This window comes from Geotrypetes seraphini, chromosome 2 (assembly GCF_902459505.1).
Source record: "Geotrypetes seraphini chromosome 2, aGeoSer1.1, whole genome shotgun sequence".
In the NCBI taxonomy this organism is placed as follows: Eukaryota; Metazoa; Chordata; class Amphibia; order Gymnophiona; family Dermophiidae; genus Geotrypetes; species Geotrypetes seraphini.
The window spans coordinates 378264474-378284009 of record NC_047085.1 but is presented as its reverse complement, the minus strand read 5'-3'; the positions used below and the strand labels follow the sequence as shown (position 1 = coordinate 378284009).

Here is a 19536-nt window from a genome sequence, read left to right as displayed (position 1 = left end):
CCAATGATTTTGCCATGGCCTAAATCCAAAGATATGGACATATAGACCTTGATCGATTTTCAGAGGGTTGTATTCGTGAGGAGGTAGCTAAAATAAAGGTAGACAAAGCGATGGGGCCAGATGGTGTACATCCTAGGGTGCTGAAGGAACTTAGGGAAGTTCTGGTAGCTCCACTGACTGACCTTTTCAATGAGTCTCTAGAGTCGGGAGTGGTACCGGAGTACTGGAGAAGGGCAGATGTGGTCCCTCCCCACAAAAGTGGACGTAAGGAAGAAGTAGGGAATTACAGGCCAATAAGTTAACTTCTGTGGTAAGCAAATTAATGGAAACACTTTTAAAACAGAGAATGGTCAAGTTTCTGGAATCCTGTGGATTACAGGACTGGAGGCAACATGGATTCACTAGAGGTAGGTCTTGTCAAACAAATCTGATCAATTTCTTTGACTGGGTGACCAGAGAATTGGATAGAGAATGTGCGCTAGTTGTGGTATATTTAGATTTTAGCAAAGCCTTTGACAGTATTCCACACAGACATCTAATAAATAAACTGAGTGCCCTTGGGATGGGTCCCAAAGTGATGGGCTGGGTCAGGAACTGGTTGACTGAAAGGTGACAGAGGGTAGTGATCAATGGAGATCACTCTGAGGAAAGGGATGTTACCAATGGTGTGCTTCAAGCTTCTGTTCTTGGGCCTGTTCTTTTTACATTATTATAAATGATACTGCTGAAGGGTTGTTGGGTAAGATTTGCCTCTTTGTGGATGATACCAAAATCTGCAATAGAGCAGATACACCGGATGGTGTAAATAACATGAAGAAAGACCTGGCGAAGCTTGAAGAATGGTCTGAAATTTGGCATCTAAAATTTAATGCTAAGAAATGCAAGGTCATGTATTTGGGTTGCAAAAACCAGAGGGAATGGTACAGTTTAGGGGGTGAAGAACTTATGTGCATGATGGAAGAGCGGGACTTGGGTGTGATTGTTTGTGATGATTAAGGTGGCCAAACATGTTGAAAATGTGACGGCGAAAGCTAAAAGGATGCTAGGTTGCATAGGGAGAGGTATGGCCAGTAGGAAAAAGGAGGTACTGATGCCTCTGTATAAGACTCTGGTGAGACCTCATTTATAATATTGTATACAATTCTGGAGGCCCCACCTTCAAAAAGATATAAAAATGATGGAGTTGGTCCAGAGGAAGGCAACTAAAATGGTGTGTGGTCTTCGTTATAAGGCGTATGGGGACAGACTTAAACATCTCAATCTGTATACTTTGGAGGAAAGGCGGGAGAGGGGTGATAAGATAGAGACATTTAAATACCTACGTAATATAAATGTGCATGAGTCGAGTCTCTTTCATTTGAAAGGAAACTGCAATGAGAGAGCATAGGATGAAGTTAAGAGGTGATGGGCTCTGGAGTAATCTGAGGAAATACTTTTTTACGAAAAGGGTGGTTGATGCATGGAACAGTCTCCCAGAAGAGGTGGTGGAAACAGACACTGTCTGAATTCAAGAGGGCCTGGGATAGGCACATGGGATCTCTCAGAGAGAGAAAGAGATAATGGTTACTGTGGATGGGCAGACTAGATGGGCCATTTGGCCTTTATCTGCCGTCATGTTTCTATGTTTCTATATGGCAGCCTACTGGATGACATAGTACCAGTAGCTTGATCAGGAGTTCCTCGAGCACTGCAACAAGTTTGTTTTCTGCTGAAATGAGCTGTCTGATACACCACTGACTCCTTTTAAATCTGCTGCTCACTCTTTTAGTCTGTGGTCTATGTCTGTCCCTTCCCAAGCCCCAATCTTCTAAATGAAGAGCAAAACCAGGGTAATGCAACTGCTGGAACGGTACTATTGTTCTGCTGGCTCATATTGTATCCACTCACTGGGATCCTTTGCTGTCCTTTATAGTCCTCCCAGGGGTACTTGTCTTTCAGTAAACTGATTTTATCCTGCCTGAGGGAAATTCATATTGACCAGCTGCCTTTACCAATACTGGCTTCCTAGTCCAGGCATTGGTCTTGTTATGTTGTCTTGGTCCTTAGCAGGCCAGCCTTTCCTTTTAGTAAATAATGTATACCATATTTGGATTGCTATGCAAATTGTCATTTGAAGAGTTTTCAGCACCATAGTGCATAGGCCTACCTCCCCCACCTAGAAAGGCTATGTTGAATATTAGAAGTAGGATCATGAGAATCTCAACTAGTTTGGAGGAAGCCTCTAATCTAAAACTTAAAATATGTCACTGTAGCGATAATTATCAAAAAAATCATAAATTACAATCAATAAAATTTTTCTTTACCTGAATATCCTCAAGACTGGGTCTCATAACAACATTTGGAATGGCCAGCTGAATTTCAGCTCGAAAGAGGGGAATGATGTTTTGATCACTTATGGACTTGGCTGCCTGGTATTTAGAACTGGCTGTGTGTAAGCGACGTTTCAAAGCATCTAATGAAATCCTGGTGCCTGCACAAAAGATAATTTCCTAAACTAAGTAGGTCAAACTGACAAAACAAAAGAGCTGAGCATTAAAAGAAATCATATTATAAAGAGGAAACCATTTGAAAGAAAGGAAAACATACATTTGACTAAGGCATCTGTGTTTTTCTGGCACAACTGTCCCATGATGTTATAATAGTTGCAGGAAAGGCATTCTTGGCAGCGTGTTTTTTGCTTCGTGTCAAGATGCGCACAGGCAAAAGAATCCTAAATTGTTACAAATGAAAAGACAATAACAAATGAATTAAAATCCACAATAACTTCTCTTTGACAATAAAATCAGACCATGTTTTGGCTTCTGTAGCACTCTTACATAGTGGTGTCTCTGGACAGAAATATTTAGGGTGGCAACAGGGGGGCAAGCTAGGCATGGAAGGAGGCAAGCCAAAACAACATTTCTACATATCATGCTCTCCACATCACACACACCTGCCCCCCCCCCCTTCCCTTTTTTAAAATTAGCAATATAAGACACTATGGCCTTCTATGCCCAAAGAAATCCTCTCCAACTTTCAGCCTTTAATATTTTTTTTCCTAATATCTTTTTATCCTTTCCTGTTCATTTCTGCGCGGCAGGGGGGCAGAGAGGAAGATGGATGCTGGTGCCCTTATCAAGACTGCACTTGGGGCGGACTGCCCTCCCCCCCTTACTTCGCCACTGCTGATCTAGCATCTGTCTCCTTCTCCTCCCTCCCTCTCCCAATTTGGTAGCTTTCTCCCTTACCCCTCCCTTCCTCCCTCCCAATCAGGTGTGGCATTTCTCTCTTCTCCTCCACCCTTACCTCTTCCTCCCTTCCCCATGCTGCAGTTTGTTATCTTCAGGTCACTGGCGGCTTAAACACATTGGCTTTGGCAGCCCCAAAAGCTTTCCCCTCTGCTTCAACCTGTCCCTACTGAAGCAGGACACAGCAGCAGAGGAAAAGCTTCCAAGTCATCGAAGGCAGTGAATTTAAGCTGCCGGTGGCCCAAAGATGGTAAGCTGCAGCATGTGGAAGGGAGAGAGGTTTCCCAATGGGGCAGGGAGGTTGGGTGCCAGACTGGCAGCTCATTTGAACCTTCCTCCATGACACCCCTGTGAGTTTGCCAGCTTAAGAAACTGGTTTAAATTAAACCTTGCTTGTGCAGAAAATTGCTTGAAGACTTGAAAAGGCAAATTCTATAAATTGCACTTTACAGCGTGAATTAGCTCCTGTGTTGTTTCCCTCGACTCTGAAGAAAGTTTCCTCTGGTGAAACATGCATGTCGGGAGAGGAGAAGAATGGACAACATCACTCTAAGTTAGAGCTAAGTGATGTTCCATTAATTTTAAAGTATTTAAATAAGATAAAAATAAAAAAGCAATAATACTTTAAAATTAATGGAACATCACTTAGCTCTAACTTAGAGTGATGTTGTCCATTCTTCTCCTCTCCCGACATGCATGTTTCACCAGAGGAAACTTTCTTCAGGGTCGAGGGAAACAACACAGGAGCTAATTCACGCAGTAAAGATGCAGGCCTCCCTAGGCGCCCGGAGGCAACTTCAATATAGGCGACCTGCCTGGGGAGCATTTTTAAGAAAACGTGCCTCCCAATTGGCTGATTAGACAGCTGTAGGATGCCTACAGCTGCCTACAATTGGGACGCACTTAGCAGAATCGGGGCCATAGTACTGAATTTAAAAAGAAGCACTACATAAATAAACCAAAGAAAATTCAACAACATTTTTTGCTTATACCAGGACTGCTAGAAATGCCAATTCTTCTTGGTGACTAATGCATCCTAACCTTGGCCCTCTTGGTGTACAGGAATCTGAGTTTTCAAATGACAATCCAAAACTGAAATGACAACCCAAGCCCACTCACACATATTACCAACGTCATGCAGAAAGCATCCATAATGTCTGTTTGTTCTGTGCCAAATTATGAAAAGAAGAACACTTGCACTACAATCCTTCTGCAAATTCTTCTACACTATGGGCGCCTGCAAAGACTTTCTGATGCTTCTCCGAGCTGCTTTTTGAACATTCCTGCCATGGATTTTGAACTCTCACCTGAAGTCCATTTCTGTCCACAACTTTCAATTTCTGCTTTAGGGCCTCAAACATCTCACACATGAAGTGCTCCACTTGCTGGCTTTGTCTAAAAAAAAAAAAAAAGGTAATTTAGGCCACATAAGCATCTGTCAGCTCAAGTAAGAGGAAAAGAACACGTATTTCTTTTAAATCCAATTGAAGTGTTATTTCTGGATCCATGAATAAAAACACAACTTAACATAACAGTACTCTTATATACCGCTACAACCTCACAGATCTGTGTGGTTTACAAACAAAGAAGACTGCGCATACGCAGGGATATGACAATTCAATACTTAAAAGTTTTTCTAAAAAGCCCACTCCCTCTTCTACAACTTTCTGGGGAAAGATGACAGGCCACAAGAGTCTCCTGAAGCTGTGGGGCCCAAGGAAGCTGTCCTGATTGCCTCTCTCCCCCTCCAACACTTCCTCTGAACATAACAGTTCCTACCCTCATTGGAGACCGTGGAACTCAGTGACCCAAACAATACACCACTCATATCCCTTCCCAATCCTCTTTTTCCCTGTAAACTGTACGAGTATCCAGCTTCTTTTTCTTATCTTTTGTACTTCCCCTCATTTCTCTCCTATCCCTTTACCCACACTCACCTGGCTGTTCTATATCCTGCTGCTCATTTACCTCCTTTCTCTTACCCCCACCCTCTCACCAATACTATTTTCTCTTCTCCTTCTGTTACCATACCACCTCTCTTCCTATCTTGACTCCACCCCACGCTCCCCTCTACTTATCCATTCACTCTTCCCTTATTATGCCCTGAACTTCCCTCACACTGTCCACCAACCCTCCTTTTACCCCACACTCCCCTTTCTTTCCATCCTACCTAACCCTACTCCTAACTCTCTTCACTCTTGCCACCCTAAACGGCCTCTTTCCACCACATCCCCTCCCTTTGTACCCATTTTTCCCATTCTTTTCTCTTACCGTTATCTTTGTGCGCCACTACCCTATCACTGCTCTCTTTCTCCTCTTGCTCCACAAACTTCCCTCTCTCTGCCTCCCACCTGATCAGGCCATAAAAAGAAGCATTGGATTTAATAATGGGTCCAGTCTCCTCCTACCTCTGTGACAATGATGACTCAATCTCTCTTTTTCTTCCTTATCTTTATTAACACTTGATATACCACTAAAAATGGCCTAAAAAGGCATCACAGTGGTTTACAAATTCTAAAATAACTATAAAAGAAAGAAAGATCTATAAAATCATCATTAAAATTAACACATCAACATTGTTTTCTCCTTCAATGACCTTTGGAGATGCTGCAGCAGCAGGGGGAGTTGGGGAGATAGAAGGCTGGAAGGAAAATGTTCTTTTCTGAGGGAGTTCTGAAAGAAGAGGGCATTTTGCTGGGTAAATGAACATTATTTTGCTCTGTGTTTGAGTGACTTATAAATTGGGATAAAACATTGTAGGCTTATTGATTAAAGCAGTTTGAATTTAAAACAAACAAACTTTATTTAGTAACTATTTTAAATAGGGTAAAACCCTTTCCCTAAACTTGAACTTTGTGCCAGAGGTTGAAGCTTAACGTCACAGCCCACAAAGGGCATTAACAAATAGTCTCTAGAAGGCACAGTAGGGCATAGTTCAGTCTTCTTTTCCACCCATCCCTGACACATCACTTACCCCCCTCCCCCCCCCCTCCTTTTATCAAGCTGTGCTAGAGGTTTTTATCATGGGCCAGTGAGGTAAGTGCTCCAACACTCATAGAAATTCTATGAGCATCGGAGCATTTACTGCGCCAGCCTGTGCTATAAACCTCTAGTGTAGCTTCAAAAGTGGGGGGAGGTTAATTTGTAATCTTAATTTATTGTCAATTATTCCAATTAAAAGAACAAGAGGGAGTTTGTCATTACAGAATATATTCATTTGCAGGTGATTGATTTTAACAATGTTATACTTGCTGAGAAGCAAACACTAAAGAAATTACATAATCTTAAAGCTCTTTATATATCCCTAGTAACTTAGCAAGTTTTCATTAAACAACTCACCAATACTATGATGTAGGCAGCAGTCCAAATGCTAGAGGGGTGCTATCTGGGCTTTTGTATTGAGTGTTATGTTTATGATTATGTCCCAGTTGGTGAGATGTTATATGTGTATGCTTGGTGTAAAGAGATCCTAGCTCTCAGAGAACAGTCTAGTCTCTTGAGGCTAGACTAGCAGATCTGGAGCTGAGGCAAACCTACAGGAACATAGTAGAGAAATCCCATCACCAGTTTGGTGGCCACTGCGCTGCCTTGGAGGAGGGAGGTCACCTAAAAAGACAACATAACCCTGATGAAGCAGAAAGTAACCCTGTAGCCAGGACCTGCTCTTTCCCCCCCCCCCCCACCCACACACTTAGGGACTGAATATTCTCTTGCATCAAAGATGTGGCTGATAGATGTGATTACTTGGTTATTTGCCTGTCTAGTGCAAAGATGGCAGATTTCATACATCACCCAGATAAAATAATCTAATCTTACATTTGTGAGTCACATAAACCTCAACAAGTTCAGGGCGACTGAACAGAGGTCAGGAGGGAAAAGAAGAGGGGAGGAAAGCGGGGGAGAGGAGAGACGAGAGTCGGGGCCTAGTTGTCAAAGAGGTGAGGATCCAGCTTGTCAAAGGGAGGATTCAGCTGTCTTGGTACATCTGGATATCAGTGACCTAGGAAAATGTGAGAGGGAGGCTCTGGAAGCAAAATTTAGGCTGTTAGGTAAAAAGCTGAAATCCAGATCCTCTGGGGTAGTGTTTTCAGGACCCAAGAGACAGGCAGACCTCCAAAATATAAATTCATGGTTGAGATGATGGTGCATGGATAAGAAATTTAGATATATGAGGAACTTGGCAACATTCTGGGAAAGTGGAGCCTATTCCAAAAGGATGGACTCCACCTAAACAGGAATTGAACCAGTCTGCTGGAATTAACATTTGAAAAGGAGATAGAGCAGCTTTTAATTAGACTGGAGGATAAATCTGACAGTCACACAAGAGTACATGGTTCAGAGTGAGGTATCTTTGAAGGATATTATCAAAAAAAAGGACATTTAAGAATCCCAGTAGAGAGATTTCAACAAAGGTGAAAGAAAACCAGGAGTATTTAAGGGGAGAGCAGAGTAAAAGTTGTAAATTATCCTTGCCAACTTCTAAGCAGCTTGTAAATGTAAAGAGGAACCACAATTTGAAGTGTCTGTATAAAAATGCTAGAAGTCTATGAAATAAGATGGGAGAGTTAGAGTATATAGCACTAAATGAAGAGATAGATATAACAGGTATTTCAGAGACCTGTTAGGAAGACAATCAATGGCACATCGTCTTACCAGGATACAAATTTTAACATAATGTTAGGGTAGATCAAATTGAAGGTGGGGAGTTATACTAAATACTGAAGAGAAAACTGAATGAAAGAAAAGAAAAATTCTACAGAAAACAGCAACGTGGAATCCTTATGGACAGAAATTCCATGTGTGAAGGGAAAGAGTATACTGGTAGGGCTACATTACTATCCACCAGGCCAGAACTGACAGATGAAAAAATATCAGAAATTAGGAAAGCTAACAAATTTGGTATTGGTATAATAATTGGTGATTTCAATTATCAATTACTTCAAGGGAGAAATCAGTGAAGAGGGAAACAGGCCAAGAAATGAAACCTCAAACCCAATTCTAGACTTGCTGTGATCAATTGTGGTAAACTTGTCAAATTATCCTCTGACAACTCTAGAAGAATGTTGGCCAAGGAGCTTTAATTGATACCTATTAGTGCTCATTTGTCTTTCCAGTTCTGTGTTGAGTTGAAGTTCATTCGGAACTTACAATTGCATCATCACTTCTCTCAAACCCAGGAAGTTCTTGTAGACAGGTCAGTAGTTAGAGACCGGTCTACTAGGTCTCTTCCTGGTCCAGTATTAGCTGCTTTCAAAATGGCTGTTTTGAGAGAAGTTGAGAAATTGTAAGCCTTTATGGGTAGATACAAACAAAATTTGACTAAAGATGAGCGAATGGCTTTGCAAAAACTGAAGGCTGATAGCTCCAAAATGGTCTGAAGGGTGGACAAGGGAACAGCGATAGTTTTATGAGACAGAGATATATATATCTTTTGGTAGCTACTTGTCAGTTGTCTAATATAGATCATTATGTGGAACATAAGAACATAAGAAATGCCTCTGCTGGGTCAGACCCGAGGTCCATCGTGCCCAGCAGTCCGCTCACGCGGCGGCCCAACAGGTCCAGGACCTATGCAGTAATCTTCTATCTATACCCCTCTATCCCCATTTCCAGTAGGAATTTGTCCAATCCTTTCTTGAACCCCAGTACCGTACTCTGCCTTATAACTGACCCAGAATCCTTTTGAATTTATTTACCATCAGATTCAGAGCTGTACCTATAAAGGATAGAAGGAAGATTTCCTTACAGAAGGAGAATATAAATTTAAGTATAATATACTATATTACAATCACATGACAACATTAAAGGTTTGACAAAAAATAACACATTTTTGAAGCAGTAGCTCATTTTCAAATTAATTCCCCTGATGCAGCAGCAATTGCGAAACAGGGCCTGTTGGGTGTTATAAGATGGTAGTTACAAGATTTTCATTAAGCTGAATCTCTGCACCGGGAAAAGGTGTTCCATCGAGCAGCGGTGATCTTTCCCACACCTGAGGATAATATTGAGATAAGTGCAGGGTTCTTTTTTGCTATAAGCATTTTTTTTTTTTTTTTTCAATAAGCATCTTTGTTAATACATTTAAATATTTATTGCATTCTTACGGAGTTTTTCTATGACCAAGGATGTGCTCTCTATGACAACTTAGTAATTGTCATAGTAGTTTCCCGAGTTTATTCTTAGGAAACACTGAGGTCTATTCTCCATATTAGGACCCTGCCTTAATCAGTCTCAGATAGTGGGTTAAATAGAGTGAATACCTTTTGGTAACATTAAAGGTTTGCCATGTATGATAGCATACAGCAGAGATTGGAATTTAAAGGATAAGCTGTACAGATTGGATGTATGGACTGAGCGATACATGGGACCGACGGGACATTTTAGATGTAACCATTGTGTGATGTGTGAAGTCATGATGGAGGGGCATGTGATTAAGATACCTCATCGTAGAGATATTATACTTAAGAGGATCACTACTTGTATTTCCAACTATGTGGTATACGTGCTAATGTGCCCTTGTCAATTATGCTATATTGGCCACACCTCCAGAGCCTTCAAATTCGATTATCTGAACACAAGCACAACATTTCTCATTCAATAGTTGTGGATGTGTTAACTTGACACTGCAAACAAGCCCATCACAAATTTGAAGAGTTTAGATGTGCTGTCATTGATGCGGTAGATGTGCCATTATACAGAGGAGACATTAAGAGAAAACTTTACCAGATGGAACAATGCTGGATTTTATCCTTGCAAACGGTGTGAATCAAAGAGTGGAATGGCAAGCATTTTTCTGAATAGTCTATGGATATGTTTTGAATGTTGAAGGTGAATTTTTTTATTTTTGATAATGTTTTCTGGATCAGCTGAGTTTGAAAACTGATTCTTGATTGGTGCTTTTGCACCGGAAGTGATGTCTAAAGCAGCGCAGCATTATAAGCTGCGCGTTGTGTCCATTGAGCTGGGGCTGGTCACGGCATGGCTGCACTATTCAAGGTTTTATGATTTGATCCCCTGATGAGTCCAAAGAGTGGTGAAACTTGTTGGGATGATAGAGAGACTTGACAGCGCTGGAGCCTAAGTCATCTTTTTCAGATAAGTTCTTAGGAACATGCTTCTGAGTGATTCTGCCCTTTCCTAACCTATGTTGTTAAAAGAGGGAGTTTTATGCTGTACTATTCAGACAGTGCTAGGGAATAGCCTTAAAGACCTCCTCTGTACTGTCTAGAAAGTTATGTGATCAGGACAGAGTTACTAGATATCCAGTTAGGGTGGAATTAGTTAGCTAGTTAGCGATATTCAGTCTATTAATCAGATATCTGTAGGATAGCAAAAATGCTTTCCTAGTTTTATCTGGTTACCTGTCTTATTAGTAGACTCAGGATTCACACTGGGGGGGGGGGATTCTATAAATAGCACCCAAAATCAGGTGCTGAGATGATGCACAGTAAGTGCAAATTCTAAAAAGGCAGTTCCATGTGGCTTAAGCCATTTTCACGCCTAACTTTAGAGCACTAAAGGCTGGTGTAAATGCTCCCATCTAACGACTGTCAGATGTGAAAATAGAAGCATTCTATAACTTTGCCCTTAAATCCTAGGAACACCCATGACTTGCCCATGCCCCTCCCTTGGCCACACCCCCTTTGGAGTTGCACCACGAGATGAATTAAACACACAAGTTACAGAATATCCCCCGGCCAAATTTGCATTCACAGCTTAATTGTTTAACAAGCCAATCACCAATAATTGCCAATTAGCAAACAATTATTGGAACTAATGGGCACTAATTAGAATATACACACACAACTTTCTAAGCAAATTCTATAAGGTGGTGCATGTAAATTCTAGTGTTTGGATTCGAAAAGGGGGAATGGCTAGGGAAGGAGCATGGGCCGGTCGTGGGGATCCCTACAAGTTAAGCGCACTGTTGTAGAATATACCTGATCTGAACACAACATAGGTGCATGCATTTAGGCATAAATGTCTGTGCCTAAGTAGTTATGCGGGCGGGCGCTTCACATGATTCTATAAACTGTACCTAACTCTGGAGGTGGTTTATAGAATCGCACTAAATGCCAACCTTTTCAGCACTGATTTTTTTTTTTAGACAAAATATGTAGAATGCATAATCAGTAATTAGTGCAAATTAACACTTGTTAAGCCCAGTTATTGCCAATTAAACACAAAACTGACCCTATTCTATAACTTTGTGCCTAATTTTGGGACCATTTAATAGAATCTGGGGATATATGAATAACAGCACTGGTCATTGCTATTTCCACATATTTCATGTTAGCCATATTAGTGCTGAATATTTGGATTTTATTTAAACACTGTGGCTAGCATTTAAAAAAAAGACACCAGAGAGTTTAAATAGTGACCAAAAATTACTGTTTGATTAGGCAGGTTTGTTGTAATTTTGGAACTGCTACTCACAGAGGCCAATATATATTCAGCCTTGAGTAGATAAAGCTAACCAGTTAACTCTGTCTACTTCATTTTATCCTAATATTCAGTCCAAAAAAGGTTTTGGATTGAATATGCAGTCCAAAATTAACCGGACAAAATCTGTACAGATAACTATAGACCTACTCTTGTTGACTATATACTGTGTAGGCCACAATTTGTCCATATACAATTTAGCCAGTCAGCAGAAGCAAAGTTTCAAAAAGCAAGGTATAACCAGCAACTCCCAAAGTTAAATAATGGGTGTGAGAGCATACAAAGATAAATTCTCAGCAGCAGCTGTGATCACTTTTTCTGTTCTCTCCAGAAAAGCTAGGACGTCAATGGGTTCATCTTCTGGCATGGCTACCAGCATCGTCCCTGACATGTCCTGCTGCAGTCTTTCAATTCGGCATTCCAAAGTATCTGCAGCCGCCTTCACTAACTGTTCCACTTCTCTTAAGGAGCTATAAACATCTTCAATGACTGGGAAGAACAGAGGAGAATGTGAGAAAAAGCACAAAATTCTACATTAGGTACATTACGAGCTTACAGTTCTCTATTAATTATAGTTTACTAAAAGACTCTTATCAAACTGCATGGAAAAATGATTACTTTTTCTATTTTTGAATTTTCCCATTAGTCCATGGCCATTAGTGTGTGAGTAGAGAAAGACATGGGGACAAATTTTTCCCTGTCCCCGCGGGAACTCATTTTCTCGTCCCATCCTCACCCCATTCCTGCATGCTCTGTCCTCATCTGCACAAGCCTCAACCACTTTAACATTATAAGTGTTCGAGTCTTGTGCAGTTAAGGCAGAGCTTACAGGAATGGGGCGGGTACAGCGACAGCGACAAAACTCAACAGGATGTGGAAATCGAGTTCCTGTGGGAAAGGGGAAAAATTTGTCCCCATGTCATACCAACACCCATTTTGTAAGTAATAAGGATTCACACACTAATCACATGCTAATTGGTTAGTATGGCATTGTAACTGCAGTAACCACAGTGCAGAAAGCACAGTTACTTACTTGTAACAGGTATTATCTGAAGGCAGTAGGCAGCATATTCTCACATGTGGGTGACATCATCCTCAGAACCTGGTACAGACAGTGCTAAAAGACTGAAAGATGGCTCATGGGACCATCAGTTCAGTAAAAAAGCTAAGAAGTGAACTAGGAGAAGCAGGAGGGTTGTTAGAATATCTGACTGCCGTCCTTGGATAACACCTATTACAGGTAAGTAACTGTGCTTTATCCTAAGACAAACAGGCTGTATATTCTCTAGTTTTCAGGATCATGATTGTGAGCCTGGCAAAATCAAAAGGGTTGAAGAGAAGTTAGCATCTAAATGGAAAACAAATTCTGTAGAACTGCTTCTCCTAACTAACTATCCCTTCTTGAATGATTATCCAAACAATAGTGGGATGTGAATATATGAACTGAGGACCAGGTGGCTGCTTTACAGATGTTCTCAATGAGAGTGGAATGTAGATGGGCTACTGAAGTTGCCATTGCTCTTACTTTATGTGCAGTGACAGTCTAGTCTAAGTGAAATAAAAGAAGATACAGTCCGCCAGCCATGTAGAGATGGTTCTCTTGGTGGCAGGAGCTCCAAGTCTGTTAGGATTAAATGAGAGGAACAGCTGAATGGAAGTTCTGTGAGGTTTGGTTTGATCCAAATAATAAACAAGAGCCTGTTTACAGTTCAATGTATGGAGTGCAGCTTCATCAATGTGGCCTTGGAAAGAAGACAGGAGAACTATAGACTAGTTCAGATGAAATTCTGAGATAACTTTCAGGAGGAACTTTGGATGAGTGCAAAGAGCCAACCTATCATGGTAGAATGTTGTATAAGGTGGATCTGACACAAGTGCTTGAAGTTCACTGATTTGGTGCACAGTTGTGATGCACTTTCCAAGTCATGAAGTCGAGAGTGGCTCAAACGGAAGTTTCATCATAGTGGAAAGTATAACATTAAGATCCCAAGCAACTGGATCAGGCTTGATTGCTAGTTTGATATGAAACAGGCCTTTCATGAATCTGGAAACTAGAGAATGCACTGATAATGGCTTTTTATCCAGAAGTATATGAAAAGCTGTAATAGTGTTGAAGTGTACTCTTACTGAAGTAGTCTTGAGACCAGAGTTAGAGAGGTGCAGGAAGTAGTCCAAAACCGATGGGGGAGGACAAGTTATTTCATCCAATGAGTTGAGATTACACCAGACCATGAAGAAAGTCCACTTAAAACAATAATATCATTGTGTGGAAGATTTTCTAGAAGCTTGAATGATGGCTGACACTGGTGCAGAAAGTGGTAAAGTAACTAGTTGTTGACAGAAAGACACCACAGTTTGAGAGTCAATGACGTAGATTGGGATGAAGAACCCTTGTTCTGTTACAGCAACGTTGGAAAGATTTGAAGTGTGATAGGATCTTGTACACTGAATTGTAGTAGAAGAGGAAAACACAGTTGACGCAGTCACTAAAGAGTTATGAGAATCATGGTTGCTTGTTCTTGGCAAAGTTTGAATAAGGTCTTCCTAATTAGAGGTATTGGAAGGAAAGCATATAGAGATTTGTCTGTCCAGTCCAGGAGAAAGGCACCGAACTCCAAGTGATTGAGAGTGTAGACTCTGGAACAGAAGACTGGAAGCTTGTGATTGTGAGGGGAAGCAAAGAGCTCCATTTCTGGAGTCCCCAAATCCACAAATATTTGACTTAACATGGTTGAGTTGAATGACATCTCATGAGGTTGTAGGAGTCTGCTCAACTTGTCTGCTAGGACATTCTGTTTTCCTGTGAGATAAATTACTTTGAGGAATATGTTGCGCGGAATCGCATAGGACAAAATTCTGATCACTTCTTGGCAAAGCAGGCAAGACCCTGTGCCTCCTTGTTTGTTCACATAGTACATTGCTACTTGGTTGTCCATTTGAGTGAGTTCTACTTTATTGAGGAGGCAATTCTGAATGTGCACAGAGCATTTCAGATTTCCCAAAGCTCGAGGAGATTGATATGGAGAGATCTCTCTTGAGGATTCCAGCTGCCTTAAGTTTGGAGACTGTCAAGGTAGGCTCCACAGCTGAATACAGAAGCATCTACTGTCAATATCTTTTGATGTGATGGAATATGGAAAAGAAGGCCTGTGAACAGATATATTGGTGATAGCCACCACTGAAGTGATTGAAGTGTTGAGGTCACTTGCAGTCGTTGGAATAGAGCGTATCAGTAGCTTGAGACCATTAATTTGAAAATACCAACTGGAGCGGTTAAGGAAACCGTGAAAGAAACAGTAGAGACAGTAAAGAGTAGGAAGTCCAAAAAGGTAACACGAAGAGAACTCAAATGTATGTATACGAATACTAGAAGTCTAGGAAACAAAATGGGGGAACTAGAGACAATAGCAAGACAAGATAAGTTGGAAATCATTTGCATAACAGAAACATGGTGGAATGAAGAAAACAAATGGGACACAGTGCTACAGGGATACAAACTATATAGAAGAGATCGAGTAGGGCAGAAAGGTGGAGGTATTGCCCTATATGTTCAGGAAGGAGTAGAATCTGTTGAAGTGGCTACGACGGAAATGAAAGAGAAGCTAGAGTCCCTCTGGATCAAGATTCTTGGCCAAAACAGCGCAGACACAAAAATTGGCCTTTACTATCGTCCCCCAGGACAGGCGGAGGAAACTGACTCAGAAATGATAGAGGAAATCAAACAAGAATGCAAGACGGGCAATGTAATAATATTGGGAGACTTCAATTTCCCGAGGATAGACTGGAAACTAGGAACCTCCAACTGCGGCAAGGAGGCCAAGTTCCTGGAGGCGCTAGGGGATTGCTTCCTGGAACAAATGGTAAAAGAGCCAACAAGAGGCAACGCCACCCTGGACTTGGTACTAAATGGCCTCACGGGTCCGACAAAAGAAGTGGAAGTTACGGTATCGCTGGGGACAAGCGATCACAATGTGATCAGCTTTAAGCTTGACATCGGGAATAGAAAACATGCCAAAACCTTAACCAAAACCTTAAACTTTAAAAAGGGCAAATACGATCGCATGAGAGCCATGGTGAAAAAGCGACTCAAGAAAAAGGTGGACAAACTTGAAACGGTAGAAAAGGCATGGTCCCTACTGAAAAATACTATCACAGAAGCACAAAATCTCCACATTCCGAGGATCTCCAAAGAGGGGAGAACAAAAGGTAAGGGAGAACCGGCATGGCTTACCAGACAGGTGAGGGAAGCCATAAAAGAAAAGAAGGACTCTTTCAAAAAATGGAAACACATGAAAACAACCGAAGCATGGAAAAAACATAAAGATGATCAGAAGAAATGTCACAAGGCGGTGAGGGATGCCAAAAAGGACTATGAGGAAAAAATAGCGCAAGAGGCCAAAAACTTCAAACCCTTCTTTAGATACATGAAAGGGAAAAAACCCACAAAAGAGGCGGTGGGACCCCTGGACGACCAGGGAAGAAAAGGGTACATCAGAGGATAAACAAATTGCAGATAAACTAAATTCCTTCTTTGCATCCGTCTTTACGGAGGAGGATACCGCAAAAATACCAGAAGCAGTGAAAGTGTTTAGTGGAGAAATAGAAGACAGCCTCACCACAGTTGAAGTGGAGTTGGACCAGATATACTACCAGATCGACAAACTTAAAAGTGACAAATCCCCTGGACTGGATGGAATTCACCCGAGAGTTTTAAAGGAACTGAAGGTTGAAATCGGAGAGCTATTGCAAAAACTTGCCAATCTGACAATCAGAACTGGACAGATACCAGAAGACTGGAAGATAGCGAACGTCACGCCAATTTTCAAAAAAGGATCGAGAGGGGAACCTGGCAACTACAGACCTGTGAGCCTTACGTCTGTCCCTGGAAAGATGGTTGAAGCACTGATCAAGGATAGCATAGTCCGGCACCTAGATACACACGACTTGATGAAACCCAGTCAACATGGGTTCAGGAAAGGGAAATCATGTTTAACGAATTTACTTCAATTTTTTGAGACCGTGAACAAGCAAATTGATAGTGGAATGCCGGTGGACATAATATATTTGGACTTCCAGAAGGCATTCGACAAAGTTCCACATGAAAGACTTCTCAGGAAACTACAAAGCCATGGAATAGAGGGAGATATACACAAGTGGATAGGCAAATGGCTGGAAAACAGAAAGCAGAGAGTGGGCATAAATGGGAAGTTCTCAGACTGGGAGAAAGTGACTAGTGGTGTGCCCCAGGGCTCGGTTCTTGGGCCGATCCTATTTAATATTTACATCAATGACCTGGAAGAAGGAGTATCCAGTGAGATCATTAAGTTTGCAGACGACACAAAGCTATGCCGAGCAATCAGATCGCAGGAGGATAGCGAGGAACTCCAGAGCGACTTGTATCAGTTAGAGAAATGGGCAGAGCAATGGCAGATGAAGTTCAACGTGGAGAAATGCAAAGTAATGCATTTAGGTAGTAAGAATAAGGAACACGAGTATAGAATGTCAGGCGCAACTCTGGGTAAGAGCGAACAAGAAAAGGACCTGGGTGTACTGATAGATAGGACCCTGAAGCCGTCGGCACAACGCGCGGCAGCGGCAAAGAAAGCAAACAGAATGTTAGGCATGATAAAAAAAGGAATCACGAGTAGATCGGAGAAAGTCATAATGCCGCTTTATAGAGCAATGGTCAGACCACACTTGGAATACTGTGTCCAACATTGGTCTCCCAACCTAAAGAAGGATATAAAACTGCTGGAGAGGGTGCAGAGACGAGCAACGAAGCTAATAAGAGGTATGGAGAACTTGGAATATGAGGAACGACTCAAGAAACTGGGACTGTTCTCCCTTGAGAAGAGGAGGCTGCGAGGGGACATGATCGAGACGTTCAAAATGCTGAAAGGCATCGATAAAATAGAGCAGGAAAATAAATTATTTACATTGTCCAACGCGACACGGACAAGAGGACATGGTTTGAAGCTAAGGGGGGATAAGTCCAGGACAAATGCCAGGAAGTTCTGCTTTCCACAGCGAGTGGTAGACGCCTGGAATGCTCTCCCAAAGGAGGTTATTAAGGAATCCACTGTGCTAGGATTCAAAGGCAAATTAGATGCACATCTCCTTACGAGAGGCATAGAGGGATATGGGTGACTAAAACTACATCAGGTGTATACCTGACTGGGCCTCCGCGTGTGCGGATCGCCGGACTCGATGGACCATGGGTCTGATCCGGAGATGGCAGTTCTTATGTTCTTATGTTAACTGAGGATATCTGAGATGTTTATGGGCAAATGGAGTGACATGAACTGTAGATGCCATGTGACCCAGAAGATGCATCATTTGACATGAAGTGATGCATTGAAAAGAGGAAACCTTCTGGTAGATAAGAATCAGAGCATTGAGCCTCTGCTGTGGTAGAAAGGCTCAAGCTTGTATAGTGTCTGGAAGCTTTTCAATGAACTCTAGAATATGAGTGGGTTGGATATGGGATTTCTCATAATTGACTGCAAAACTGAGAAGTACTAGAAGACGTATAGTTGAATCCATGGCTAGATGAGCTTTTTGAGGTGTTGGGGCCTTGATCAACTAGTCATCCAGATAAGAGAGTACATGAAAGCTGCAAGAGCGGAGTGTTGCAGCCACTACAACTACACATTTTGTGAATACTCTGGGTGCTGATGTTAGACTAAATGGAAGCACCTTGTATTGGAAGTGGTGTGTGCCTATTCAAAAGCAAAGATATTTCCTGTGGGCTGGGAGGATGGGAATGTGTGTGTAGGCTTCTTTAAGATCTAGAGAACAGAGCAAGTCATTTTTCTCTTATAGTGGAAGCAGGATTCCCAGAGAGGCCATGCAAAACTTCTCCTTCACTAAGTATTTGTTGAGAGTATGGAGGTCCAGAATTGGATGGAGACCTCCAGTCTTTTTCAGTATTAGGACATACTTGAAGTAGAACCCTCAGCCCCTCTCCTGTAGAGGTACTTGTTCGATGGCATTGAGCTGGAGGAGGGCTGAGATCTCTTGGCAAAGAAGGGTAGTCTGATGGGAATTGAAAGAAGACTCTCCTGGAGGATGGTTTGGAGATGTTTTCTGTAGATGAAGGGCATAATCTTGTCTCACTACTTTGAGGACCCAATGATCTGTTTGTTATAAGGGCCCAACACTGGTGGAAGTGAGTGAGACAACCTCCTATAGGGAGAGTCTGGGAATAGGTTGTATTATGCTGGCTAGGCTCTCCAAGACAAAGTAATAAAGACTGTTGAGATTTTTGCTGAGTCTGTGATTGGAATGTTTAAGCCCATTGTTGTTTGTGGCATCTTTGAGGAGGAGCTCTGGAAGATGTAGATGGTGGAATATATCTCCATTTAGGATGTTAATAATAAGAGTGTTTAGAATTGTAAAAATGCTTTGGAGGTTGAGGCTTGGATGACTTTGAAAGTGATAGGGTAGTCATTGAGTCCTCATGCCTCTTGAGTTTTTGGGTGGCCTCCTCAATTTTGTCTCCAAATAACTCATCTTCCAAACACAGAATGTTGGCTAAACACTCCTTATCGTTGGCATCAAGGTCAGACACTCAGATCAGTGCTTATCTCCTCATGGCAATTGATAGTGCTGATGCTCGTGAGGTGACAAAGACATCAAATACAGAGCATGCCATATACTTTCTTTTTTATTTTTTAATCTTTATTGATTTTTAAACTAAAAACAGTGCCAAACAAATAAAGAACAGTAGGTATTACATACAATGCACTATTATCTTTACAGACAACTTATAAATCATTCGAGATTTTCAATTTCATATATTAAATAATAATACAATTTAACATAATAAGTGATTTAAATAATTCTTAAAGTTACCTAAATGTCACCA

General features: G+C 41.5%; 1 protein-coding gene across 1 annotated transcript in view; it reads right to left on the bottom strand.

The window, feature by feature from the left end:
• Nucleotides 1-19536, bottom strand: part of LOC117353985 (dynein heavy chain 5, axonemal-like) — a 629516-nt gene that overhangs the window by 470352 nt on the left and 139628 nt on the right. The window contains exons 22-25 of the mRNA XM_033930650.1: nucleotides 11951-12158; nucleotides 4535-4622; nucleotides 2587-2710; nucleotides 2304-2470 (exon numbers count right to left, since the gene is read on the bottom strand). Coding sequence (XP_033786541.1) covers nucleotides 2304-2470; nucleotides 2587-2710; nucleotides 4535-4622; nucleotides 11951-12158 — 587 coding nt within the window. The remainder of the gene's footprint in view (nucleotides 1-2303; nucleotides 2471-2586; nucleotides 2711-4534; nucleotides 4623-11950; nucleotides 12159-19536) is intronic.